The sequence below is a fragment of the Drosophila simulans genome, chromosome 2R, assembly GCF_016746395.2.
Source record: "Drosophila simulans strain w501 chromosome 2R, Prin_Dsim_3.1, whole genome shotgun sequence".
Taxonomy (NCBI): Eukaryota; Metazoa; Arthropoda; class Insecta; order Diptera; family Drosophilidae; genus Drosophila; species Drosophila simulans.
In genome coordinates, this window is record NC_052521.2 from 18812166 (window position 1) to 18833292 (window position 21127).

The 21127-nt window shown below is 44.3% G+C and overlaps 5 protein-coding genes and 1 long non-coding RNA gene across 9 annotated transcripts in view; 3 read left to right on the plus strand and 3 right to left on the minus strand.

Annotated features, from left to right (window-relative positions):
- LOC6735592 overlaps positions 1-6840 on the plus strand; it is a 14143-nt gene extending 7303 nt beyond the window's left edge. The window contains exons 4-5 of the mRNA XM_044922628.1: positions 4538-5398; positions 5451-6840. The gene's annotated coding sequence lies outside the window, so the exon portion shown is untranslated. The remainder of the gene's footprint in view (positions 1-4537; positions 5399-5450) is intronic.
- LOC6735594 overlaps positions 1-17902 on the plus strand; it is a 23108-nt gene extending 5206 nt beyond the window's left edge. Inside the window, exons 1-8 of one of the 3 annotated variants that reach the window (XM_016168699.3) lie at positions 6625-6941; positions 10575-11253; positions 12950-13076; positions 15257-15389; positions 15452-15528; positions 15595-15976; positions 16066-16781; positions 16841-17902. In XM_016168699.3, coding sequence (XP_016028951.1) covers positions 10690-11253; positions 12950-13076; positions 15257-15389; positions 15452-15528; positions 15595-15976; positions 16066-16781; positions 16841-17547 — 2706 coding nt within the window. In that variant the 5' untranslated portion in view covers positions 6625-6941; positions 10575-10689 and the 3' untranslated portion in view covers positions 17548-17902. Of the gene's footprint in view, positions 1-6624; positions 6942-10574; positions 11254-12949; positions 13077-13573; positions 14555-15256; positions 15390-15451; positions 15529-15594; positions 15977-16065; positions 16782-16840 lie in introns of those variants that run through there. The other 2 variants (XM_016168702.3, XM_016168701.3) reach the window with 2 other exon arrangements.
- On the minus strand, positions 1253-1767 carry LOC123327133. The gene is made up of 2 exons (XR_006541612.1): positions 1571-1767; positions 1253-1512 (listed from the first exon to the last, which is right to left on the minus strand). It is a non-coding gene; the product is annotated as an uncharacterized LOC123327133 (long non-coding RNA).
- LOC6735595 (protein Aster-B) lies at positions 11281-12492 on the minus strand. The gene is made up of 2 exons (XM_002082479.4): positions 11970-12492; positions 11281-11885 (listed from the first exon to the last, which is right to left on the minus strand). Exons 1-2 carry the CDS (start codon positions 12385-12387, stop codon positions 11323-11325), a joined length of 981 nt encoding a protein of 326 aa, XP_002082515.2. The 5' UTR covers positions 12388-12492; the 3' UTR covers positions 11281-11322.
- Positions 17903-18507: 605 nt separating the features above from the next.
- Positions 18508-19252, plus strand: LOC27208273 (NADH dehydrogenase [ubiquinone] 1 beta subcomplex subunit 3). Of its 2 annotated transcripts, none has more exons than XM_016183863.3 (3): positions 18508-18581; positions 18817-18951; positions 19012-19252. In XM_016183863.3, the coding sequence occupies exons 2-3, from the start codon at positions 18824-18826 to the stop codon at positions 19214-19216; spliced, it is 333 nt and encodes a 110-aa protein (XP_016028956.1). In that variant the 5' UTR covers positions 18508-18581; positions 18817-18823; the 3' UTR covers positions 19217-19252. The 2 variants fall into 2 exon arrangements, with proteins under 2 accessions (XP_016028956.1, XP_016028957.1); XM_016183864.3 differs by having other exon boundaries at positions 18579-18746.
- LOC6735596 (protein Rae1) lies at positions 19241-20507 on the minus strand. Its single transcript, XM_002082480.3, has 2 exons — positions 19997-20507; positions 19241-19947 (listed from the first exon to the last, which is right to left on the minus strand). The coding sequence occupies exons 1-2, from the start codon at positions 20402-20404 to the stop codon at positions 19315-19317; spliced, it is 1041 nt and encodes a 346-aa protein (XP_002082516.2). The 5' UTR covers positions 20405-20507; the 3' UTR covers positions 19241-19314.
- Between the last annotated feature and the right edge of the window lie 620 nt (positions 20508-21127).

Consider the following 21127-nt stretch of genomic DNA (forward strand, 5'->3'; position numbering starts at 1 on the left):
GGGCGGGGATCAAAATAATTGCTCATAATAAATTCCTTTGATTCGCCAACAGCCGAGTCACAAAACACACATTTACATTTACATTAAATCCACAATATTTTGTGTTAATATTCGGCGGTTTTGGCATTTATTCAGATTCTCGAATCGAAATCCACGACGTCACCAAACGCCAAGGCAAAGAAATCCATCCAATTTTTAGATGACCTTTCTGTTGGCTGTGCTGGGTATTTCCAATCCCAACCCCCAATTTTTTTGGGGGCAGTGATTTTAAAACGCAATTGGGAATAAACGAGCACATCGAAGGCGCAGTTAAGTTATTAATATTGCGCCGCTTGTGTGCTAACGAAAACTTTCAAAAATATACATTTTTGAAAAATAACAATATTGGAATCTGAGAACCTGAAGTTCAGCTGGAAAGTATCTTAAAGTGTAGGCTTTGTTTACACTTCCAGTGAATGCTGGAAAGGATTGTATTTCATGGATGGCGAGCTCTTGTTATTCATTGGAGACTACAACATATTTCCCATTGCTTTATAGCTGACTTAACAAGTTTCCTTCTTTGTTTGTGTCATTAAAACGACGACTGGGTAAACAAAAATCGAAAACAGCGACAGCCGCACAAATGGCGTAAGAATATGAAAGGGAAATTAAGTGTTGCTTAGAGAATCAAATATTGTTTACTGAACTGACCGCAGATAATGATCGATCGATAGATCGCTGATCGGGCTTTTCCTTTCAAAGTTTTCCAGACACCGCGAATCAGTGTGCTAATAACTTGGGCCAGATTTAAGAGGGCCAACACTTGTTGGCCCACTTGCTAGCCGCATTTCCACCTGCTCAGAATTCTAAGACCTCCCCCATTGACGCAATTGAAAAGAATAACAAAATTGTTTATTTTGCGCTCGGTGCTTCGCAAATAATACTCGTTCTTCGGGCCGATTATGAACAAATGTTGTCTACTACTGATATTTTAATTTTGTTTGTGCTATCTTACAATTCGGCGTAAAATGTTCAATAACAACAACAAGTTATCCACAACAAATGGGCGCTGTAAAATTCCCATTTGGAATTTTAACGTAAACAATTTGAAGCAACCCATTGTGCATTTCAGAAGACTTTGCTTCATAGCGAAGTTTTAAGGAAAATAGTTTACTATTTAACAATACTCAAGTATTACTAACTATTTCGGAGCTTTCTCCATTTGAAATATAGGGCTTTTCATAAAGTCATCCTTAAATGAATGCAACTAATATTCATTTGTAATGAATCATTTTATTCATTGGAAATTCCGAGGTTTGTTTAAAAAAATGTGCGCTTGCTCAATAATGGTTTAATAATATTTTATAGGGTATTACCGCTTCGGTTCGCTACGAACGAGTATTTTGGCGCTTTCATTCCGTCACGAACATCCAATTCACACGTTAAACCGCATTTTGTTTTCATTTTCGACGCAGCAATGCTCTATACACACTTGTGTTTTCTCACGGAATTTACTTACGAATTTCGACTGGCCTACGAAACGCAACATTATTAATCAAAAGGCATTGTAAATTATTTAGTATCTCCCCACGAATGAGCCACCTTGGGCTTGGCAAACTCCTTTCCTTATCCGTTGGTAATAAACTTAAACTTGATCCACATTCGGCTGGCGGAAAATACAAACAATTGGCCGAACAAATCTGTGGCCAAACACTGTGCAAATATTTATATAATTTGTACAATTATAGAATGTAAAATATTTTTAGCACTATCGCAGCGGCTTCTTGCGGCGCAATTTCGTTTTCATTTCCGATTTCGGCACTTCAAAAAAACGAATTTGCATATGCTCGGCAAAAAAAAAACCAAGTGTAAAAGCATTTTTTTAATGTGGGGCACACGAGCCGGCGGCGGCTTCTTTCTCTCTGAGATTGGGGCGTGTGCTATTGACATTGCACCCATTTGGTCATGAATTCTGGGGAGCTTTTTGGCTGGCTGCTCGAGCGCGAGCGAAGAATCTCAGAATCTCAAGGCTCGATTTGGTCGGAATATACCCCTTAAAGTGGGTGAAGGAAAAAGATGAAAGTGGTGCAGAGCCTTGTTTCTATTTTCACTTTTGCCATTTTCGATTTGTGTATATTTTGTATAATCTAACATAATTTTTGATCAAATAGTAATCAAATGAAGATACACAGGACCTTCTGTTTGTTGCCTTTTAGGGGCATTGACCAAAGGGATTCTCATTGAATTGAGAAATGAATCTTTCATCGCCGAGCACATGCGAAACTTATTTATCGCCGAGTGCCGGCATTTCAGATTTGGCAGCTGGCCACAAATATGATGCCCACCCACAACAGCTGCGACTGGGTCTTGATTTGGTGTGGTCAGTGCCAGAGTGAATCGACATCGTCCCAGGTTGGAACTGCGGTATCCACACGGCTGTTAGATTGGCCCTGAAAACACACATGTCGTTGTCAGGGGCGAGCATTCCCGGGCATTTTTGCCCACTGGTTCGTTTGGCTTTCCCGGGTGCCAGACAGACCCTCCCACTATCAAAGTGCCCCACCCATCAATGCGGAAGTGTACCCGCCGAGTTGCTCATCGAAGCGCCGGCGGAGATCACGGCAGCAGCTCGTGGCCATTGTTCCGGTAACCGGTGACGTATCCACAAGATACATATCCCCTATTCAGTTCTCACTCGATTCGATAGCTAGATACAGCGTTAAATACTTGGCATTGTACGAAGAGTGAAATGTGTAGAATTGGGGGAATTCTCCGCCCACAGAAGACAAGAGCCGCAGACAATGCAATGATTGAAATACCTTTTGGCGATCTTACTTTCTGCATACATATATGCGGCATTCAATGTCAGGGTCGGTTGAAAGGGTTTGGGGAGGGTTTGGGTGCTGTATCAAATGCTGAATTACCATGTCAACGTGTGGGTGCCAAAAATAAACATTTTTCAGTCAAAGTAAAATTAATAAAATTCACTTTTCGGCTGCCAAAAAATTCTGGCAATTTTGTTTAATCAAATATATGTAAGTTGTGCAATTTGTGAATTAGTCGATAAACTGAATGAAATATGGTTAAAATTTGACAAGATAAATTTATGATACAGTACTTGTTTGCTAGCTTGTGATTTATTTGTACTGCAGATTTTATTAGGAAAGAAATTATGACTATAAAAAAAAGGTTTTTACTCATACAATCCCTAAATATTTGAAATTGTTAACAGTTTATTTTCCATCCCATTTTCTCATGATTCATTTGTCAGAATTATTATTAAAAGCTACAGGTGGTTTAGAAATCGTTTTAATTAATGAAATCAAATGGATCGCTGACTAACCAGCTGATAAACTCATTTGATTCGCTGCTTGTGATTCATTATTGGTTAAACTAGTAGGTAAACGGCGAATGACGAACAATCTGCTGATTGTTGTCGGGCAATTTCAATTGTTTGCTTTTTGTCGACTGTTTTCAATTAGAAACACACGAGCGACTGGCGCGTGTTTTCAATAATGCTGAAATCGATAGGAGTTCACCAGACAGCCAGGCACGATGTGGAACGATCCTAGAACCACTCGAAAGAGCCCTTTCAAGCCTCTTTTTGCGAAAATTTGCATCGAACAGGAGCTCAAATCGCTGCCTGACATGCATATATGTACATACACCTACTATTTATGTAAATTCATAGATACAGATTCGTGGATACATCCATACTAATTGTCATTTCTTGCTAGCACCACGTTCAATCCATTAATGCAGGCTTAATGCCATCCTCATGTCCTTGCTCTTTGCTGCCCAAAAAATCGATTAGTTGGTGGGAGCAGGTATCCTTGTGCGAGGCTGAGGATGTTGCCAAGGTCGTTGCTCAGCCATCCATCACATGGACAAATTACTCTTGTATGGCTATTCATAACTCAATTTATACCGTGCACCGAGTGATTGACGCTGATTGGGCCGATCTGATCCAACCGCCATCCATCCCCTTGATTTTCATCATCTACACCCCCGATTTCCCAAAGTGAAAGCTTCCCCTTCGCTTGTCATCCCAATTGGCCCACTAGAGGAAACCGGATGAGTAATACGGACGAGCGGCACGTCTGCATCTTGTTTGACTCGGCTGTCAGCAGAACAAGCCTCAAAAAATATACAAACACAGAAAATTAAAATAGTCATATATTTGCCAACTGACAATTTCCCTACCCACAAAAAAAAAACACATTTTGCCAAAGCTGCCAGCCAAGACGATCAAATATGAATTTCAGGGAGATAAGCAAATACAGTTTTGAGAACGGCACATAAAAAGCTGTGAAGCGCTAAAAAACACGAAATAAATTAGTCAATAAATGTCGAAAGATGTTTTAGTATCACACGTGTTTGGCATTTAACTGACGTTTTTGTACTTTCCCTGAAAAGGAAACTAATTTAAAGTATATTCCAAGAATTAAAGTTAGTCATTCAGATACTTCTTTCTACAGTCTTCAAGCTTATATTTCAATTGAATTTCCCCATAATTGCTTAAAGTTCGAGTCAAAATGTCCTTTTTCTCCCATTTCAGTTTTTGTTTTTGACTATAGAATATAATAGAACCCGCATACATGCATGTCGAATGGGAAAGTGACGGCCTTGCCTTTTGGCTGCATTCAGAGTCAATGTCAAGGATGTGAGCTTCATGGAACAATGGAGGCGACAAACGATGTGGCGCCCAGTTGCCCACTTATCCACAGCCCTGACAATGGCCTTCCGAGGCACCAGTTCCAGCCCCAGCCCCTGCCACGCCCCGCTTCATCCGAACTGAGCTGAGAGCTGTGTGAATAAATTATCCGTGGGTGCAGCACGGACGCCCCAGGGTCAATGGGATTGCCTCTGGGGGATTGGGTTGGATTTCAGGCCAACTAGCAGGTATAACTCTTATCGGTTATGAATGGGCTTCCCTGCTGGGTGTTATGTGGGTGGAATAGAGTGGGCGGTGCCTATCTCGACAAGACTGCTGGGTCTATCACCCATCGCGGCTCAGACTGATGTAAAAATACCCGAAGGTTACGTCACTCCTGCCAGTTTCCATTGTGGATGTGCCACAAATGAAGAGCTAGTCAAAGCTCACGCGATTCTATTCGATGTGCTCTGGTTTATTACCATTCAAAGTATCTACATATTACAAAGCGACGTCGCCAGCGAACACTTCCGATAATGGCAAAGGTATGTACCTGAAGTGCAAATGTATCTACACAGTTAAAAGCACAAGGAAAAGTATTTCAATTGTTTCATATTAACAACAACAGGGAGAAGTGAATAACTTTTACCAGCACATTCCTTAGGTTGAATTGGAAAGTTAAACTAAGTTAACATTCATATGATATGATAACCAAATCTCAATTCAATTGTATCTTTACTGTTTGGAAACTTCTAGAGCCCGCCAGTAAGTAAGTGTATTGTTTAGTGAAAGCTAAAGCTATAAACTTTAACTTTAGGTGGAATGCCGTCACCCGCTGATAATATCATCGATGGCTGCGCCACTGGCAGCAGTAAAGCATCCTAATCTATTTCTGATTCCTTGTCGAGAACTTCCAGACAGTCCGTATCAACATGCCCCTTGCACCGATCACACCTATGGATTGGTCAACCATAATGGAGCGGAATATTCTGAGATAAGATGCGAACGATAATGGAACAATTGTCAACATCGGCAGCTGTTCGCACTCTTTTTTCAAATTTGTTTGGTGCCTTTCCTGCTAATTTAATTAGGCCGCTCTCCACTCATGAGCCCCAATTGTGCGGAAATCGGTGGGAGCCCGATTCTATTTACCATATAGAGGGTAGCTTCCGTCAACAAATATTTGCACCGGAATTTTTGTGGCCAAACAGTGGGCAGAAGTCGCTTTGCAGATTGGGAGGAAAAAACAGTTTACCAAAGAGACTTTTCATTGTTTATTGTTTTTGTCACAATGGGCAATTAAATTGGTTTCTTGGAATTGCAGATTGGATTTTCAGCTTAAAGCGGTGAGATCTATTAATAGAGTTCATCGCATCCACCAGGAACCTTTGTTGACCTACTAAATGATATAGATACAAACACAGGACACTCTTCCAATGGGAATATTGAGAGCGCGCGCGTGTCCTGTGACAATTTGTCATCTATATTCAAATCCGAGAAAAATCAGTTGGGAAATAAGAAAACTTATTTTTGAGCTGGGAAAAGAACCACTATTTCGAAGAAGAGCGCAGCACCACAGAGTCAGAAAGAGAAGGGTGCGCGGGAAAAGAGAACTTATGCGCGTAGAAAAACTCTTGGTCGGTTAGTCTAGAAAAATATTATCATAGTTTCTAAATTTTATTAGATTTGTGTGGGTGCCATCCAAGTATAAATATTTCAAGCCTTCGATATGTTCGAATTCGTTCTTAATATGTTAAGGTTAGTATTTTATTAGGGTTTTAAAATTAACTGAATTTACCAACAACCGCCCGTTTTCTTCAGTGCACGAGCTGTTCACAAAGTATCTGGAGAGCGCATCGGCTCTACTATCTGACTCGCTTATACTCACACAGACAGCCGCTGTGCGGGCGAACAAGTGTCGCGGTGCCTGCAGTCGTCCCACTCTAGCCATCGTACCGTGTACCTCTTTCTGGGAAACGTCGCTCGCTTCGTTCAATTGTTTTACAAACTTCGCTCGGAACGGACGTGTGCGCGATCTGAAAGGAAAAAGTGAAAAAGTGTGTGACAAAGTGCAAATAAGCCACAACGCGCATGTGAGAAATCAAATTTAATTGAGAAGCATCAAAAATTGTATACATATCGAGCGTATCCACATCGCTGTATGTGTGTGTGTGCCAGTGCTAGTGTGGTTTTCCCTTTTCGCCGTGGAAAATATGAAAACTGAATGAAAAACTGAATCGCAGTCAGCCAGAGCCGAATTGGAAAAGAGTAACTCGCATTGGGGACACGCAGAGGTGTCTCGAAAAAGGTAAAATCTTTTACACAGAAACGACGCCAGAAAGCGATTAGCGATTTTTGACTATGTGTGAGTGTGTAATTTCGGTCTGCGGCTGTGTGTCTGCATTTTATTTAACTTTTTGTTTCGTGTATGTGCACTGTAAAAATAGCTGAAGAGAGAGGGCAAGTACTCTTGGCGCGCTCTCCCTCTCTCTTTGTTGGTCGTGACTGCGACGTCACTGTTCACGTAGAGTCGTTTTCAACTGGCGTTTCTTTCTTTCTTTTTAATGTGCTGCTTCTTGCTTCTGCCTCTTCTTCTTGCCTTTGGCTATCTGCTTTGTTTTGAAATACGTTCATGTATTCAGTGTCTGTGCGAGTGTGTGCGAGATGATCTCTACTTTATCTCTCTCTTTTTGGTTCTCGCTGATTTTTGTATTATTTTTCGTACACGTAATTCCCGTAGATATCGAACTCAGCTGCTTTTTGTTTTGATACGCGGTATTATCAACCTGCTTTCGTTGGCGCAGTTAAAAAACAAAAACAGTAAAAATCCAGTTTGGTTTACTCGAAAATTATGCGAATATCTCGATGTAAAGAGCTTAAAGCCTGAAAAAAGTATCAAACTTTTCCATTGCCCATTGAATTCGCTTACGAACATGACTAATTGCTGTTTTAATTGCTCAACTTCTGTTTTTATCGCATTTGTTTGTCGCAAGATTTAGATTGTTTTCGCGCGTAGTCCGATGATAACTGACTGGCCTATGAAGAGGTGCTTGGATTTCACTCCAGCATTTATACATTTACGGTGGATTTCTCACAGTTTATTTGAGTTGCCTTATAATCCCCTTGTTTTTGTTGCCAGGCACATTCGCCCAACTAAGTTTCATGCGATAACTGGTGCGCTTATCAGTGGGCACAGTGCACTATGGATTGGCGAAAGGAAGGGTGTGGACGGGGATGGGGGGATCCAAACAAACAAAGGCAGGCCTCCTTTTTGTTTAGTATGGGTGCCTGTGTCTGCTGCCCTCTTTTGAATTTCAGCAAAATGCTAGGAAACAAATAACAAACTGCTCAAATTCCACCTCGTTTCACATAGCTTCCTACTTCATGTGCAAATTTCAAATTCAGTGAACTCACTTCGCTTGGCAGGCAGCCAAACAATTTGCGTTTACTTACCGAGTTGAATTTCCCAAATGATTTGCAACTCTGCTTTTTGCACGCAAGAAAAACACCAATCTCATTTTAAGTGGTTCAAAAGTTCAAAGCAATGTAGCTCAAAGAAAAGGTAATCCTCTTAAAAAGATTCCATTAAATTTAAAAACGATCCAAATAGGATAAATATACAAGTTCCATGTTTTCGTTTATAAGCTTTTTATGCATATAAACATTCAAAACGTATTCCCCGCAAATCTCATCGAAATGGAATTGGGAACAGGGCCCAATGAACTTTGCTGTCTCGGCAGCTGAGACTGAAATTTGAAAAGTCAAAACAAATTTGTTAGTATGTAAATTAAATTGGCCTAATCAGAGATTGTTTAGCCGTCAATTTACACTTAATACGCTATCGCCTCGCTTGTTTTGAGAGTTGCCAAATTCAACAGACCGGCGTCAGTTTTACTCGTAAAGTCCAAAAACGCTTCGAATGTATCTTTTGTAATGGTCTGAATGTATCTTTTGTGTCAGCTGTTTTACTATCGTAGATCTCGTTTGATTGCCTTTGTGTGACAGAACAGCTGGCAGGTGATTTTAATGCGTGTTTGAGTTTTGGCTCGACTTGCTAATCAAATTTGCTTTGGGCAACGCACTGAGAAGCTCCGGACAAAGTAGCACGGAATTCCTCCGGCGCAGTTGCAGATGTTTCAGTTACATTTCAGTTCGGTTCTCAGTCCCTTCCTCTGTCTGTCCGCGTTATTCGCTGTCGTTGACCCAGTTTCAGTTCACCTTATATACGCTCATATGTACATATGTACACACACACACATATGTGTATGCAAACAGAACCTCCTACTAATGTGGAGCATGCAGGGAGTGGGGAGGCTAGTTTTGCGTCGTACTTGCTTTTATTGCGGTTTCCCCAAAGTTTTCCTTGCCATATTTGCTAAGTTTTTTCCACTCGCTGATAAGGCCATTGTTTTTCGCTTACTCATCCCGCGATCTTTGCCTGATCATCGATCTCTATCTATCGTATTCAATTAATTGCCCGATTAGCCATATACCATATACATTAGGCCTCCGTCGACTGTGTTCCGTGTTCCAATCAATTTTCGCAACTTTGGCTTGACATTTTCCCGGGACATTAACTAACGGATGGCCGCGGGGTAAACACCCATTTATTTAAAGGCATTTGCTATAAATAACGCTGTCGAAATAGCAGCAGCCTTAGCCTCTTGGAAGCGGCGATAAACTTCTCCGTTTTGTTTTTGCGGCGTAGACAAGACAACGGAGTGAATCACCCCGAGTTAACGAACCTCATCATCCCAACACCTGTTTTCGTCAAATCGGTTAAGTGCCTTTTGTGGTTCCCCCAAAATATGATTGTATCTCGGTAGTTGCTGCGTATCTACATATCTTCATACCTACATATGCACTTAACTATCCGCCTGTCTGGCTTTGAGATTAGCAAACGACGCCGTCTGGTCTAGATCAGGTAATAATTACATATCCCAGCAGTTGGCAAATATGCATAATGCTATCTTTATGACGTCTGCACTTCCCTGTTTGCATTGCCGATTAGTGGATAGCTATTTTGCCAGAGGTTTGGTGATAAACAGAGGCTGGAGTAGGTGTGTCTACAACGCAATTCGAAAATCGTGCCACTTCTCTTGGCAGCGATTCGATTATTAATATAATTGCCAGCACACTAATTTGAGAAACTCTGATCCCAGCCGTCGTATCAGCAGCGGAGATTCCCGACCCCGTTTGTTCACGTGCCACACGCTTGACTAGTTCCAGTAGAAGCCCCAACTCATGATCATCATCCCACTCCCCCATTGGCAATTGTTTACAATTAAAAGCGCGATGCATTAAATGGTTCGCAGGCTGATTTGATTGCCTTTCAATAACATATATACCCTATCCCCTTGCCGATTAGTTTGTTTGTTGACGGATCAGTCGCCTATAAAGTGATTGATCTTTACATTGATACATTCGAAATTTGATAGGGCGCCAAATGTTATTGATCCTCGCACATCTACTGTCGTTTGTCAATTGATAAATGAGCTATGAGGCGAGCTGGACTTCAAAACAATGATAAGGAGTGTTAAGCATTTGCTGGAACAGAGATAAGATTCAATAAAAAAGTATTTTGCTTAAACTGATTACACTCAAGAACTATGGAATAGTCGTCCCCGCCCGCCACTTAATGTGTCGTCATCAGAATCGCAACCGAAACTCATTTGCATTCTCCGCAGTCGCGCGTCTGGTGTTCCGTGGCGGAAATGACATTGAACCCTGCGTGCTGAATGCACTTGCTCCGATCCGATCCGATCCGATCCGATGCGATGCGATGCGATGCGGTATGAGAACCTGTTTTGGGGCAGTTGAATTAACGACCCCGCGATGATTCAGGCCATAACGCGATCAAGTGTGGCAGGTTAAGGCGATTGCATATTTAACCCAATTTGTTTTTAACCATTTTTCCCTCTTCACATTTCTCTCATTGCAGACTGAACAAAGCGGCAGCAGGATAAACGGATTTCCCAAGCAGCGCGTTCAGCGGAAAAAGCTCCGGGGAAAAGAAAAGCGTACAGCAATCGTTAAACTGTTTCGCGCGGCGGGGAATGGTATATTTCTTGGGGGATTGGGGCATGGGAGATTCTGACTTGTCGTCATATCAGCAACATGTTCCAAATATACAGCAGCCGCGACGCATCCATGGACATGATCTACTCTTGCAACAACAGCAGCAGCAGCAGCTCCCACAGCAGCAGCAGCAGCAGCAACAACAGCAGCAGCAGCAAGAACTTGTGGCACAAATCTCCAGTAGCCTAAGCCAAGTGCCATCGCAGTTGCAGTTCGCCAGTGGCTCCAGCTTCCTGCAACAAGGCTCATCTCCCTCGCCGTCCCAGCAACAACATGGTCCTGTCAGCAGCAGCAGCCTCGTAACTGCTAATCTCCAGCAGCTGTCGGTGAGCAGCAGCAACTCCAGCAGCAGCAGTAGCAACAACAACAGCGCCAGTGGCTGCAACACTCCCACCAAACCACAAAAGCAGAAACCACTGCTGCTCCCAGAAGCAGCTGCTCCCGCTGCCACCGCTGTCGGCAAGTCGTTAAAGAACCCACAGCTGAGCAAGGATCTTCTGGACAATGAGGATGAGGTGGCATTGCACCCGCTCTCCAACCAGGTGAGTCCCAAATCAAACCCGATCAAAGACCGTCAAATATTTTGATGTGTATTTGAGCCATCTGGCCGCCTACCTCTTCCTAATCTCAATCAGTAGGGCGCTGTATAGAGATTGACAGAACTCCTCGAGACCCGCGTACGCGTTCCTCTCGATAAAGGTCTTGACCACTGCCCACACGGACTTTAGAAATTGGATCTGGGCAAAGACCAAAACGTCCGTGTGCTCTTCCACGGTGGCCTTCAGGCAGAAGTGCATCAGGACGACGAAGGTGTCCGCGTAGGGGATGTCTGCGTTGACGCTCTGCACGTCGATCGAGTACAGTTGGCCGGGTTGGCTGCACTCGCGCATGGTCTGTGTCTCGGTAATTTTGGCAGTTTTGGGACCAACGTTCGCCTGAAGTGTCACAGTCATCGAGACAGTGCGCTGATTTTGGCCTCCGGCATTCCGTGCCCAGACGCCCATATTCAGATCGGTGGACTTGCGTCGCTCATGGAAGCTCTGCAGAAACGGCGAGGCAGAGAAGAGCATGTTGAACAGTGCGTCCACCCGCACCGTCAGCCGCTCCTGCAGAAGCTTGCGCCCCTCGTGCGACGCACTGCACCGAGCGGTCAGGTCCTCCGGCCTTCTGTACCCTGCGGCCGTTTTTAATTGTAGTGTTTTCGATGGGCTACTTATTAGTGTGTTTCGGTTGCTCGCAGATTTTTTTCCGCGCTTACCGGATGTTTGTGGTATGTTTTCTTTGCTGACCAGCGCCGTAACTGCCACCGAATTGCAACGCGTGCTCCGCGTACTAAGCTTGCGGTGTGTCCGACTCCGTTCCGTCTGAGTAAAATTTGACTGCCTTGTCGACGTAGGTGGCTTCTTTTTTCCGGCGGCGGCGGTCGAATCAGGCTTGTTCTTATCATCCCTGCCCGCCGTAGAGCCGCGCTGGCCGCTCCAGAAAAGCCGTTGGTGTGTGGCAACTGCCGTTGCCGGCTCCTGAAATTCCTCAGAGCTTAGCGGACCACGTACTATGGCAGGGCTCCTGCAGTTCGAAGTGCTCCTGCTCATCCGATTGCTGTTGCTGCTAGACGGCTTGTCCATCGCCAAAGGTTTTCGGAATCGGTGGCTTAACCGGGCCTGAATCGACTTCATATTTTAGCCAACGTTCTTAGTCATCTTCAATTAAAACATTGTCAATGACACCATAAAATCGAATCACTCGAATTTTGTCAGTAAGGTTAAAGGGTACTAAGCCCATGCCCAGATTCTCATGGGTGCCTAGAGTTTCCCGGCAGTTTGCTTTTGTGCCTCCGATTAAAGCAAAGAAGTGACGTAGGAGCGTAGGACGATAAGATATCAGCAATCAGGGTTATGGCCACGCGCCAGTTAGAAGGTTTCTCAAAGAACTTGTTAGAGATTATGTTATGTTACTGGTTGTTTGGCATATATGTACATTGGATGGGAGTTATAGAAATGTACCATCTTAAGGCTGGTACTCCATTTTAATCTAGGTATTTGTTAAGAGCTTTAGAGGGCCATAAACATTCCACTTCAAGCTCATAGCATTCAGATTAGAACTTCCCGCAGAAGTAAAACAAAATGCTGCCTACGTGCTTTGGTAGCTGTTAGATTAGTAACAATGTTTTAGATTAGTAACATTGTTTTAGATTAGTTACAATGCTAATTCCCTGATTTTGTATCTTTTGTATTGCAGGTCGGAGGACACACTCGCCTGTTGCTGCTCAACCAGTCGACGGTGATCAAGCCGCTGAACCTGCGCGAATTGGACTTCTACCAGAACATTCCGCAGGACATACTGAAGTTTGTGCCCAAGTACAAAGGTAAGATACCGACTGTTTCATCACCCGCATCCCAAACTGATCACACTTTTAAATGCCAATTATCGATTCTGTCGAAGCGCTTCATTTGCTCTTTCGTTTCGAATTAACTAATTCATTCAATCGAACAAAAAATAATAAAACCAAAGAAAAAAGAAAAAGATAATAATTAAATTCAGCATTCTCAATCGCGCCAAGCATTTGTCATGTGTCTTGAGTTCCGAAATCGCCAATTTTTTATTGAATCGAACTTTTGTTTTTGAATTAACTCGCAACAAACAAAAATGATTAAGCCAAACAACCAACCAATTTGCGTTTGCTCCTCTTGTATCGTCCCTAGATCAAACCAAATCGCATTCGAATATCATTTTTATTTTTAGTACTTTTCTCTACAACTATATAACTGAAAAATATGTGATATCCGTAGTCTGTAAGTTGAATATTTTAAATGAAAATAAAACCGATCTCTTCCAAAAAAAAAAAAAATAAATAAATAAAAAAAACCAAAAAAAAAAAAAAGAAAAGAAGAAAAGAAAAGAAATAAAAACTGACGTAAAACGTAAAGACTGAACCATATACCATAATATGTAGCTAACCTATAGCTTTAACGATTTGTAATAAGAATGAGAAGATCGAAAATAAAAGAACCAAAAACGTTATAGCTGCCACATGCCACAGAACATTCTCTGACTCGACGACGCCTGGAACTAGTAACTAGTCCGGGTCGCCAACGCCCGAACCAGAGACCTTTTCCGATTAAGCCCCTTAGTTAGTAGAACAATGAGAGCAATGGGTAAGTCGCACAAACCAAACAACCAAAAACCAAACAAAACCAGCCAAAATACCAAGCAAACTCCAACCCAAAAGTAATGTAATGTAATGTAATCGTAAATCGAATCCCTCCATAAGGATTGTACACTTTTTGTCAGCAAAAACTGCACAATCACTTCAATGGAAATGGATTAATTTAAACCAATGCACTCCCTCGATTCGGCGCATGTATATACATATATAGATTATGGTTGCCCGGATCGGGGGGCGTGACCCGCCACTACATGTACGTCTATGCTCGTATTATCCAAAGGTTCGAGGTGCCTGCCTGACAGACCCGCTCGAGATCTGCCGCCGAACCAAGCAAACCTCACCGAACCGAACTGAAATGATCCGAACCGGAGTCCAGAGAGTCCTCCTCTATCGGGATCGGGATCGGAATCGGCATCGGGAAAATGGGAAAGCGTAATGCCGAAAGTGTAAAGAACTGTTTTTTTCCGCTATGAAACAAAGAAAATCGAGTTTTATTTTATGTGTTTGTTCAGAACGCACATCGTGCCGCCCTCCTTCCCTCGAACGTTGTGTTGTTGTGTAGTCGTCGTCGCCGTCTCCACTCCGCTCGTCTCATCTCGATCCCTAGAGATCCTCAGTGATCAGGTCCGCCCTGCTCCGTCCTGTCGGTTAGAATGCAGGCGAGCCAAATCGAATGGGTTTGTATGATTAAAACACATCAATCTATTTATTTTACATATGTATGTTAATTTACCAATGTTTAATATACCATACGAATACGATACGATTCTAGATTCTACCGTATGATAGTTAAGACGATACCATTTTAGAATGTTAAGTTGAGGAAAATCTTAGCCAGTTTTTGAAACCCATGTTTCTACTTTACTATGCACCTGTTACTGCGTCGGTTTGTTAAGTCTCTATCTATCTGTATTGCACCAACTTAGCTTAGGACTAGGCTTATTTACTACCTCCATTTAAACGCATAAACATTTGGAAGCCATCTGATTCCGTCTGCCGTTGGAAATGCATGATGCACTTCTCGAACTCATTGCACCAAAGAAATTTTTGAAAACTCTGCTCATATGATCAAAGAAGTTATCCCCAGTTGATTGAAACGTAATTTTGCCTTGGTCACCTGAGCAGTGTTCTATTTCCATTATCCTTGAGTGTAATCGTGTTTGTCTGTTCCGAAACATTTCGTGTGTCTGCTAATTAAAACCGAGGTGCCGCTGCCTCTGCCTCTGCCTCTACATTCAGCCACATCCTAATAATCCTCGTAACCCATCTTTCGTGTCGAATCGATGCTAAACTACAAACAACTACAGCCAGATGAGAAGAGTAAGCTTACTCGCAGTTTAATAATCCCTTTACCCGGCTCTTCTCTGTGTCCATTCCAGGCGTCATGCAGGCCACCACCATGGGCGGAGCCAAGCTGGACAAGCGCTACTCGCCCAGTTTCCGGGATGACGCGGCCGCTGTTCCCGTTCGCAAGATGAGCGCCTCCAAGAGGAAGCGGGATGAGGTGCTGAGGTGGGTACTCTTCATGTGCACTCCAACGCTGAAAGTCATACTAAATCACTATTCCCTTGCAGAATGAAGGTGCACAAGAATGGACAGGCGGCTGAGGTGATCAAAAGCATCTCACAACTGGACAACACCAATAAGCAATGTAAGCATTTTCCCCTCTAAAGACTTGTACCTCATTGTATATATAATTATATATATTATCTTGCAGACTTCCTTATGCTCGAGAACATCACCTCACAGTTCCGCAATCCCTGCATCCTGGACCTCAAGATGGGCACTCGTCAACATGGAGATGATGCGTCGGCGGAGAAGCGCTCCAAGCAGATGGCCAAGTGCGCGGCCAGCACATCCGGATCGCTCGGCGTTCGCTTGTGCGGAATGCAGACCTACCTGGCCGATCTGGAACAGTATGCCAAGCGTGACAAGTACTGGGGCCGCGAGCTTAACGAGAGCGGATTCAAGACTGCGTTGCACGATTTCTTTCACAATGGCTACCGCCTACGCATCCGTGTCATCCGCAAGATTCTGCAGCGCCTGCTCCAATTACGAAGGGTGATTGAGAAGCAGTCGAGCTACAGATTCTACTCTTGGTAAGTACGCAACTTTACAGTCTTCATGTATAGAAACACATAATGTGAGCAATTAGATGCGGTACTAATTATAAAATTCTAATTTCCAGCTCACTGCTCATTGTGTACGAGGGCTTTGAGGAGAATCCAATGGCCCCCCCTCCCTCGATGAGTCAGGATGAGTGGCCAGAGGCACCCAGGTCGGCCACCGTGCCTGGCACCGTCTTCGATTATCATCCGGAAAACAGCATAGACGAGGACGATCTGGAGGATGACGACGAGGCAGGCAACGAGGCTGGCGATGAGCTGGAGGCGCACGACACCGACGACGATCTGCACCTGGTGGCCGCCGACAGTGGCAACGCTTCGGCCACGAACAGCAGCACAGGAGGCGATGCCTGCAACTACGATGCAGATGCCTCCAACGATTCCAACTCATTGCTCAACCTGGCTACCAGACGTCACCTGCACAAGCGTGGATTTGCAGAGGCAGCGGCGCGAGGAGTTAAGCAGACGGCATCCCACAACACCACTACCGACGAGGAGGAGGAGGATGAGCATCCGGCTATGCCACCGCCTCGGACCTGTGGTGTTATGGCCGCCAAAGCGGCAGCCGCTGCCGCTGGCCTGGCCGGAAAGGGAAAGGGCGCATTCATTCCAATCTCCGAAGAGACAGTATTTCTGGACCCTGAGCCAGCGCTGCCCAGCGTGACGACTTCATCGCCACATTCCGGTGACTCATGGATGAACTATAGCAGCAACAGCAGCGACGACTTCTCCGGATTATCCGAGCAGATAAAGGCTGTGGCCAGTGGGCGGCAGACATGTAAGATTAATTATATATTTATATATCTTGCAGCTTAACCAAGTCCTTCTTGTTTTTAGGCAATAACAGCAGTGATGACGCAAGTTCGGATTACGAAAGCAGTATCATTGGGCCCACGGAGGCTATGTTTAAGCGATATAAGTCTCAGCAATCTTTTGACGCCGCCACAGCTGCCGACTCTGCGTCCTCCCCGCCACTCACTGCCGGAAACTCGAGCGTTTCCAATGGCGGCACCACCGTCCGCTCACTGGTTTCGCCCGCCTCATCCAGCGCCTCCTCTCTGAAATCGGTCAAGGGTGCGGTGAAGCGTCTACGATGCAATGATGACGATCAGCAGTCTGCGAGCCTGGGCGAATCGGATTTGCGAGAAGCGAAGAAGTCGACAATCACTTCGACGCCCGTTTCGGCCGTATCCTCGCCAGCTAAGGCAGCACCACAACTGCGCAGCTGCGAGAGTATCTCAAACCAGCAATCTCTGCTGTCGGGCCTGCTCCTGGATAATAACAATGAGCAGCGACGCAATGCACTCTTGCAGCAAAGCTCGAAGTCGCTGGACATGTCGGCACCGCCCACTGATGATAACCAGTGCTTTGTGGACGTCCGGCTCATTGACTTTGCCCACACGGCATTTGTGCCGCGCAATGGCACCATGCTACCCACTCCGGCGGCAGCTCCAGTGCATCATGGACCCGATGGGGGATTCCTCACCGGCCTGGACAGCCTCAACCGCCTGCTCAACGAGATTGTGGCCGAGGAGTGCGCCTAAGCTTGCTAAAGAAACCAGATCTGGAGGAAAAAATATGAATATATATGGGGGAACTGGGCGGGAACACAAGTTTAAAGTACAATTTGATTTCAGAATACCTAAATTGTTGTAGCAACATGAGTTAAATTATGAAACAAAATCAACTAATCTTTAGAAATTCAAAATGTGATTCAAGCAAACCTATTTAACAACCGGATATAGACCTTAACTTTTAACTTTTAACCGACGCGTAACGTTAAGTAAAAGGGCGGAGCGTGTTTCCCCCGATTAATGGCAGCATTTGTGGAGAACCAGGAGCGGAGAATTTAAAATTAATTTGTAAACAAGTCGCTTCCAAAAGTAGATGAAAGTAAAAGTTCGTTAGATTGATTGATTGTGCATTCTGCATTTCACATTCAGATCGAAGATACATTATTTCGGCGAAAGTGCATATGATTTAACCCTTTGTAAGAGTTCTCGTGAAGCACACCTATAAATGTAATGTACTTTAAAGCGAGGACACTTGGGCCGAGTGATTTTATACCTAGCCATTACAATTCAATGCAAAATGACAAAGCGATAGAGCGTAATCATCAGTATTTCGTTGTATGTATCTATGCTTAAAGTCTTAGCCCGTTTCCTTTCCATTTGTAGTGACAAAGTTTCGAAGAGCCAGAGTTTTCTATATATACTATACAAAATACACGCAAAAACACATATTTAAGTTAACGATCAAAGAGAGAAACGCTATTAATTATAGATCCTACAAATATTACTATTACTTATTGTGTAACTAGAGAATTAAATGGGAAATCCAATTATGTATATTTTCACTTAAGCACGTTTATAAATTACAAATGTTCTACAAATTGCAAAAATACCTTTAATGAATAAATGAATATGGAAATAATTTGCATTTCTCATTATTCCTTTTGAAAAAAAGTGATTGGCGCGAAAAGTGCCAGATGACTGTGGTGTTTTTTAGTCACTCCGTGTCATGCATCGATAGATCAGCTGCTTAAATATATCGTTTACTGCTCATCTCTAAGTCAACTGTGCGTATTTTAACAAAATTATTATTCTTCTAGTTTTTTGTTTTATTACGGAAATTAAACCGATTAATCAGTCAGCAAATATCATTTAAATTATCTGTGTTCTCAGTAGAAACAATTGGCTATTGTTAGCAGGCCTTGCAGCTTGTCAAACGTAAACATTCTTATGTAATTGTTCAGGGCTAGGTTAAATATATGATTTTTATCCTGGATAACACCGTTTTTTCCTGATTTCCAGTACGGCAATGGGCGGACATCACGGCGAACCCTACACGGTGCCCCACGCATCGACCTACAAGGTGGAGAGTGTGCCTCAACTCGTGGAGGTGAAGGAGGCTCTGGGCCGCCAGGGATTGAAAGATCCATGGCTGAGGTGAGCTTTCAAATCGGGATTAGACTGCACCGCCAATCTAACCGGTTGTCTTTCTTGCAGGAACGAAGTCTGGCGCTATGAGCCCAAGGCATTCGGCACCCACAGATCCCGCCTGAACGCCTTCCTCTTCCGCGGACTCGGCGTGGGATTCTGCGCTTTCCTGGCCACCGTCGCCGTGGAGTACGCGCTGGGCATTGGCAAGGGTCAGGGCGGCCATGGACATGGCCACGGCCACGAGGAACACGGAGATAAGGGACACCATTAGATATACTGAATAAACCCATTGTGCTATCGCTCCAAATCACTTTATTCGCAATACATGTACGCGTAGGGGTTTTCACTAAAGCTAAAGTAGTCCTCCGATCAGTTAATGCGCGGCTTGAGCTCGTCGTAGCACGAGCGCAGAAAGATTTGGGGCTTCTTGGCCGGGTTGAAGTACTCGTGGCCCTTCGACCAGTCGTAGCCGACGGCGTATGCAAATATCTGGCCATTGGCGTTAAATCCGCATTTGGTAATAGACTGATCCATGGTCTCGCTGGACTTGAGCTTGGTCCGGGCATCTTTGTCCCAGAAACTGAAGGTGCCATCTGAGCCAACGGTCACCAGGGTGCCGTGGACAGGGTGGAATGCGATGTCATTTACTGCATAAATATCCTGGTAGCCTGAGGTGCCCGTGGTACGGTGGCACTTGAAGGTAAAGTTATCTTTGGGATTCCCCGGATTCACATACTGAATGGCCACACGACCCTCAATGCTGCCCAGCGCACAGCCCGTGGGCTCCTTCTTCTTGTCCCTGAAAATGGAAATGGCACGGTGCTGGTACTTCAGCGGACTCTCCTGCCGCTTGTACTCGGTGGGGCTGTTCTGCAGCGAGTATATGATGAGTCCTCTGTTGGCCGTGCCCACCACGGCCATCGGGTACTCCACATCGGCGCAGTAGCACCGCTCGGGTAGATTGATGGTCATCATGGGATTGGGCGAACGGGTGTCCCAGAACTAAGCGGAAAACAGTTGTGAAAAATATCATGCGCTTTGTTGGGCTTACCTTTAGGGTCTTGTCCCAGGAGCCGGTCATCAGGCAGGTGTACGTGGGGCCCTTGACCATGTGGCACGTTTTCACGGGACCGTCGTGAGCCGCCACTTGCATCACTTGGTCGGAGGCGAGGTCCCAGAGCTTCACCTGCTTGTCGCAGGAGGCAACGAACACCTTGCTGCCATCGTCCGACCAGCAAACGTCCAGCACTGGTCCGCCCATGGTCTTCATCGACTTGGGCACGGTGGCCCCGTTTTGTTCCACCTCCCAGCAGCGGACGGTGCTGTCCCAGCTACCGGCCACCAGGAAGTTCTTCTGCACCGTGCTGGGGCTGAACTCCAGCGCCGAGACGGAGTCGTCCGGCGGAGAGGCGACCTCGAAGTCGTTCATCCGGTTCGTCGATTGTGTGGCGCCAAACATTATCTTTTGCTTTAGATGCCGCAAAATGTTTGTGTTTGTATTATTTCGCCAATGAAGAGCGCACAGCAGTGTCACCACACCCCGGCGGAAACCGCGTTGTGCCGTATGATTGCAGCGATAATGTTCTATCGATTTCTATCGGTCGCTCCGCTAATCGGTGGCAAGAATTTCAAAAATTTAAAAAAAAAACCACAGTCGAGTAAATATTTAGTTATTTAAGACATTAATATTAGCATTTGTAGTCCTACAAGTATGCAACACATGTGGCGGTTAGAAAAAACTTTCTTTGTGTTCTATTGAAGATTTTTATATTATATATAAATAAATTACATGAAATATTTCATGAAAAATACACCATAATATATAAATCTCTTATTTTCGTATATACATATGTACAATTTTACCATTCGGATAGTGTGCTTTAATTAGCGACCTTCAAATTGTTGTTGATAACAACTTTCTTAATTAATTAATCGCAATCAGAAGTAAGAAATTATCTCAATCTTAATTGCACCCTGTATCTTTTCGAGTTTCCCACAGATTAATGAGGTTGATTGCACCCTGAGTTCGCATCTCTCGAAATTCTTTCCGGCCACTCGAGTAAACAGTGAGTGTGAGTGCAAAGGTGGCACTCGTATTTCGGTAATGAATTGTTGCTTTATATGCCAATGCCAACCGTCAACTCGAAAAAAAAAATCCCCGGGAATTGATATTCGGCACCTA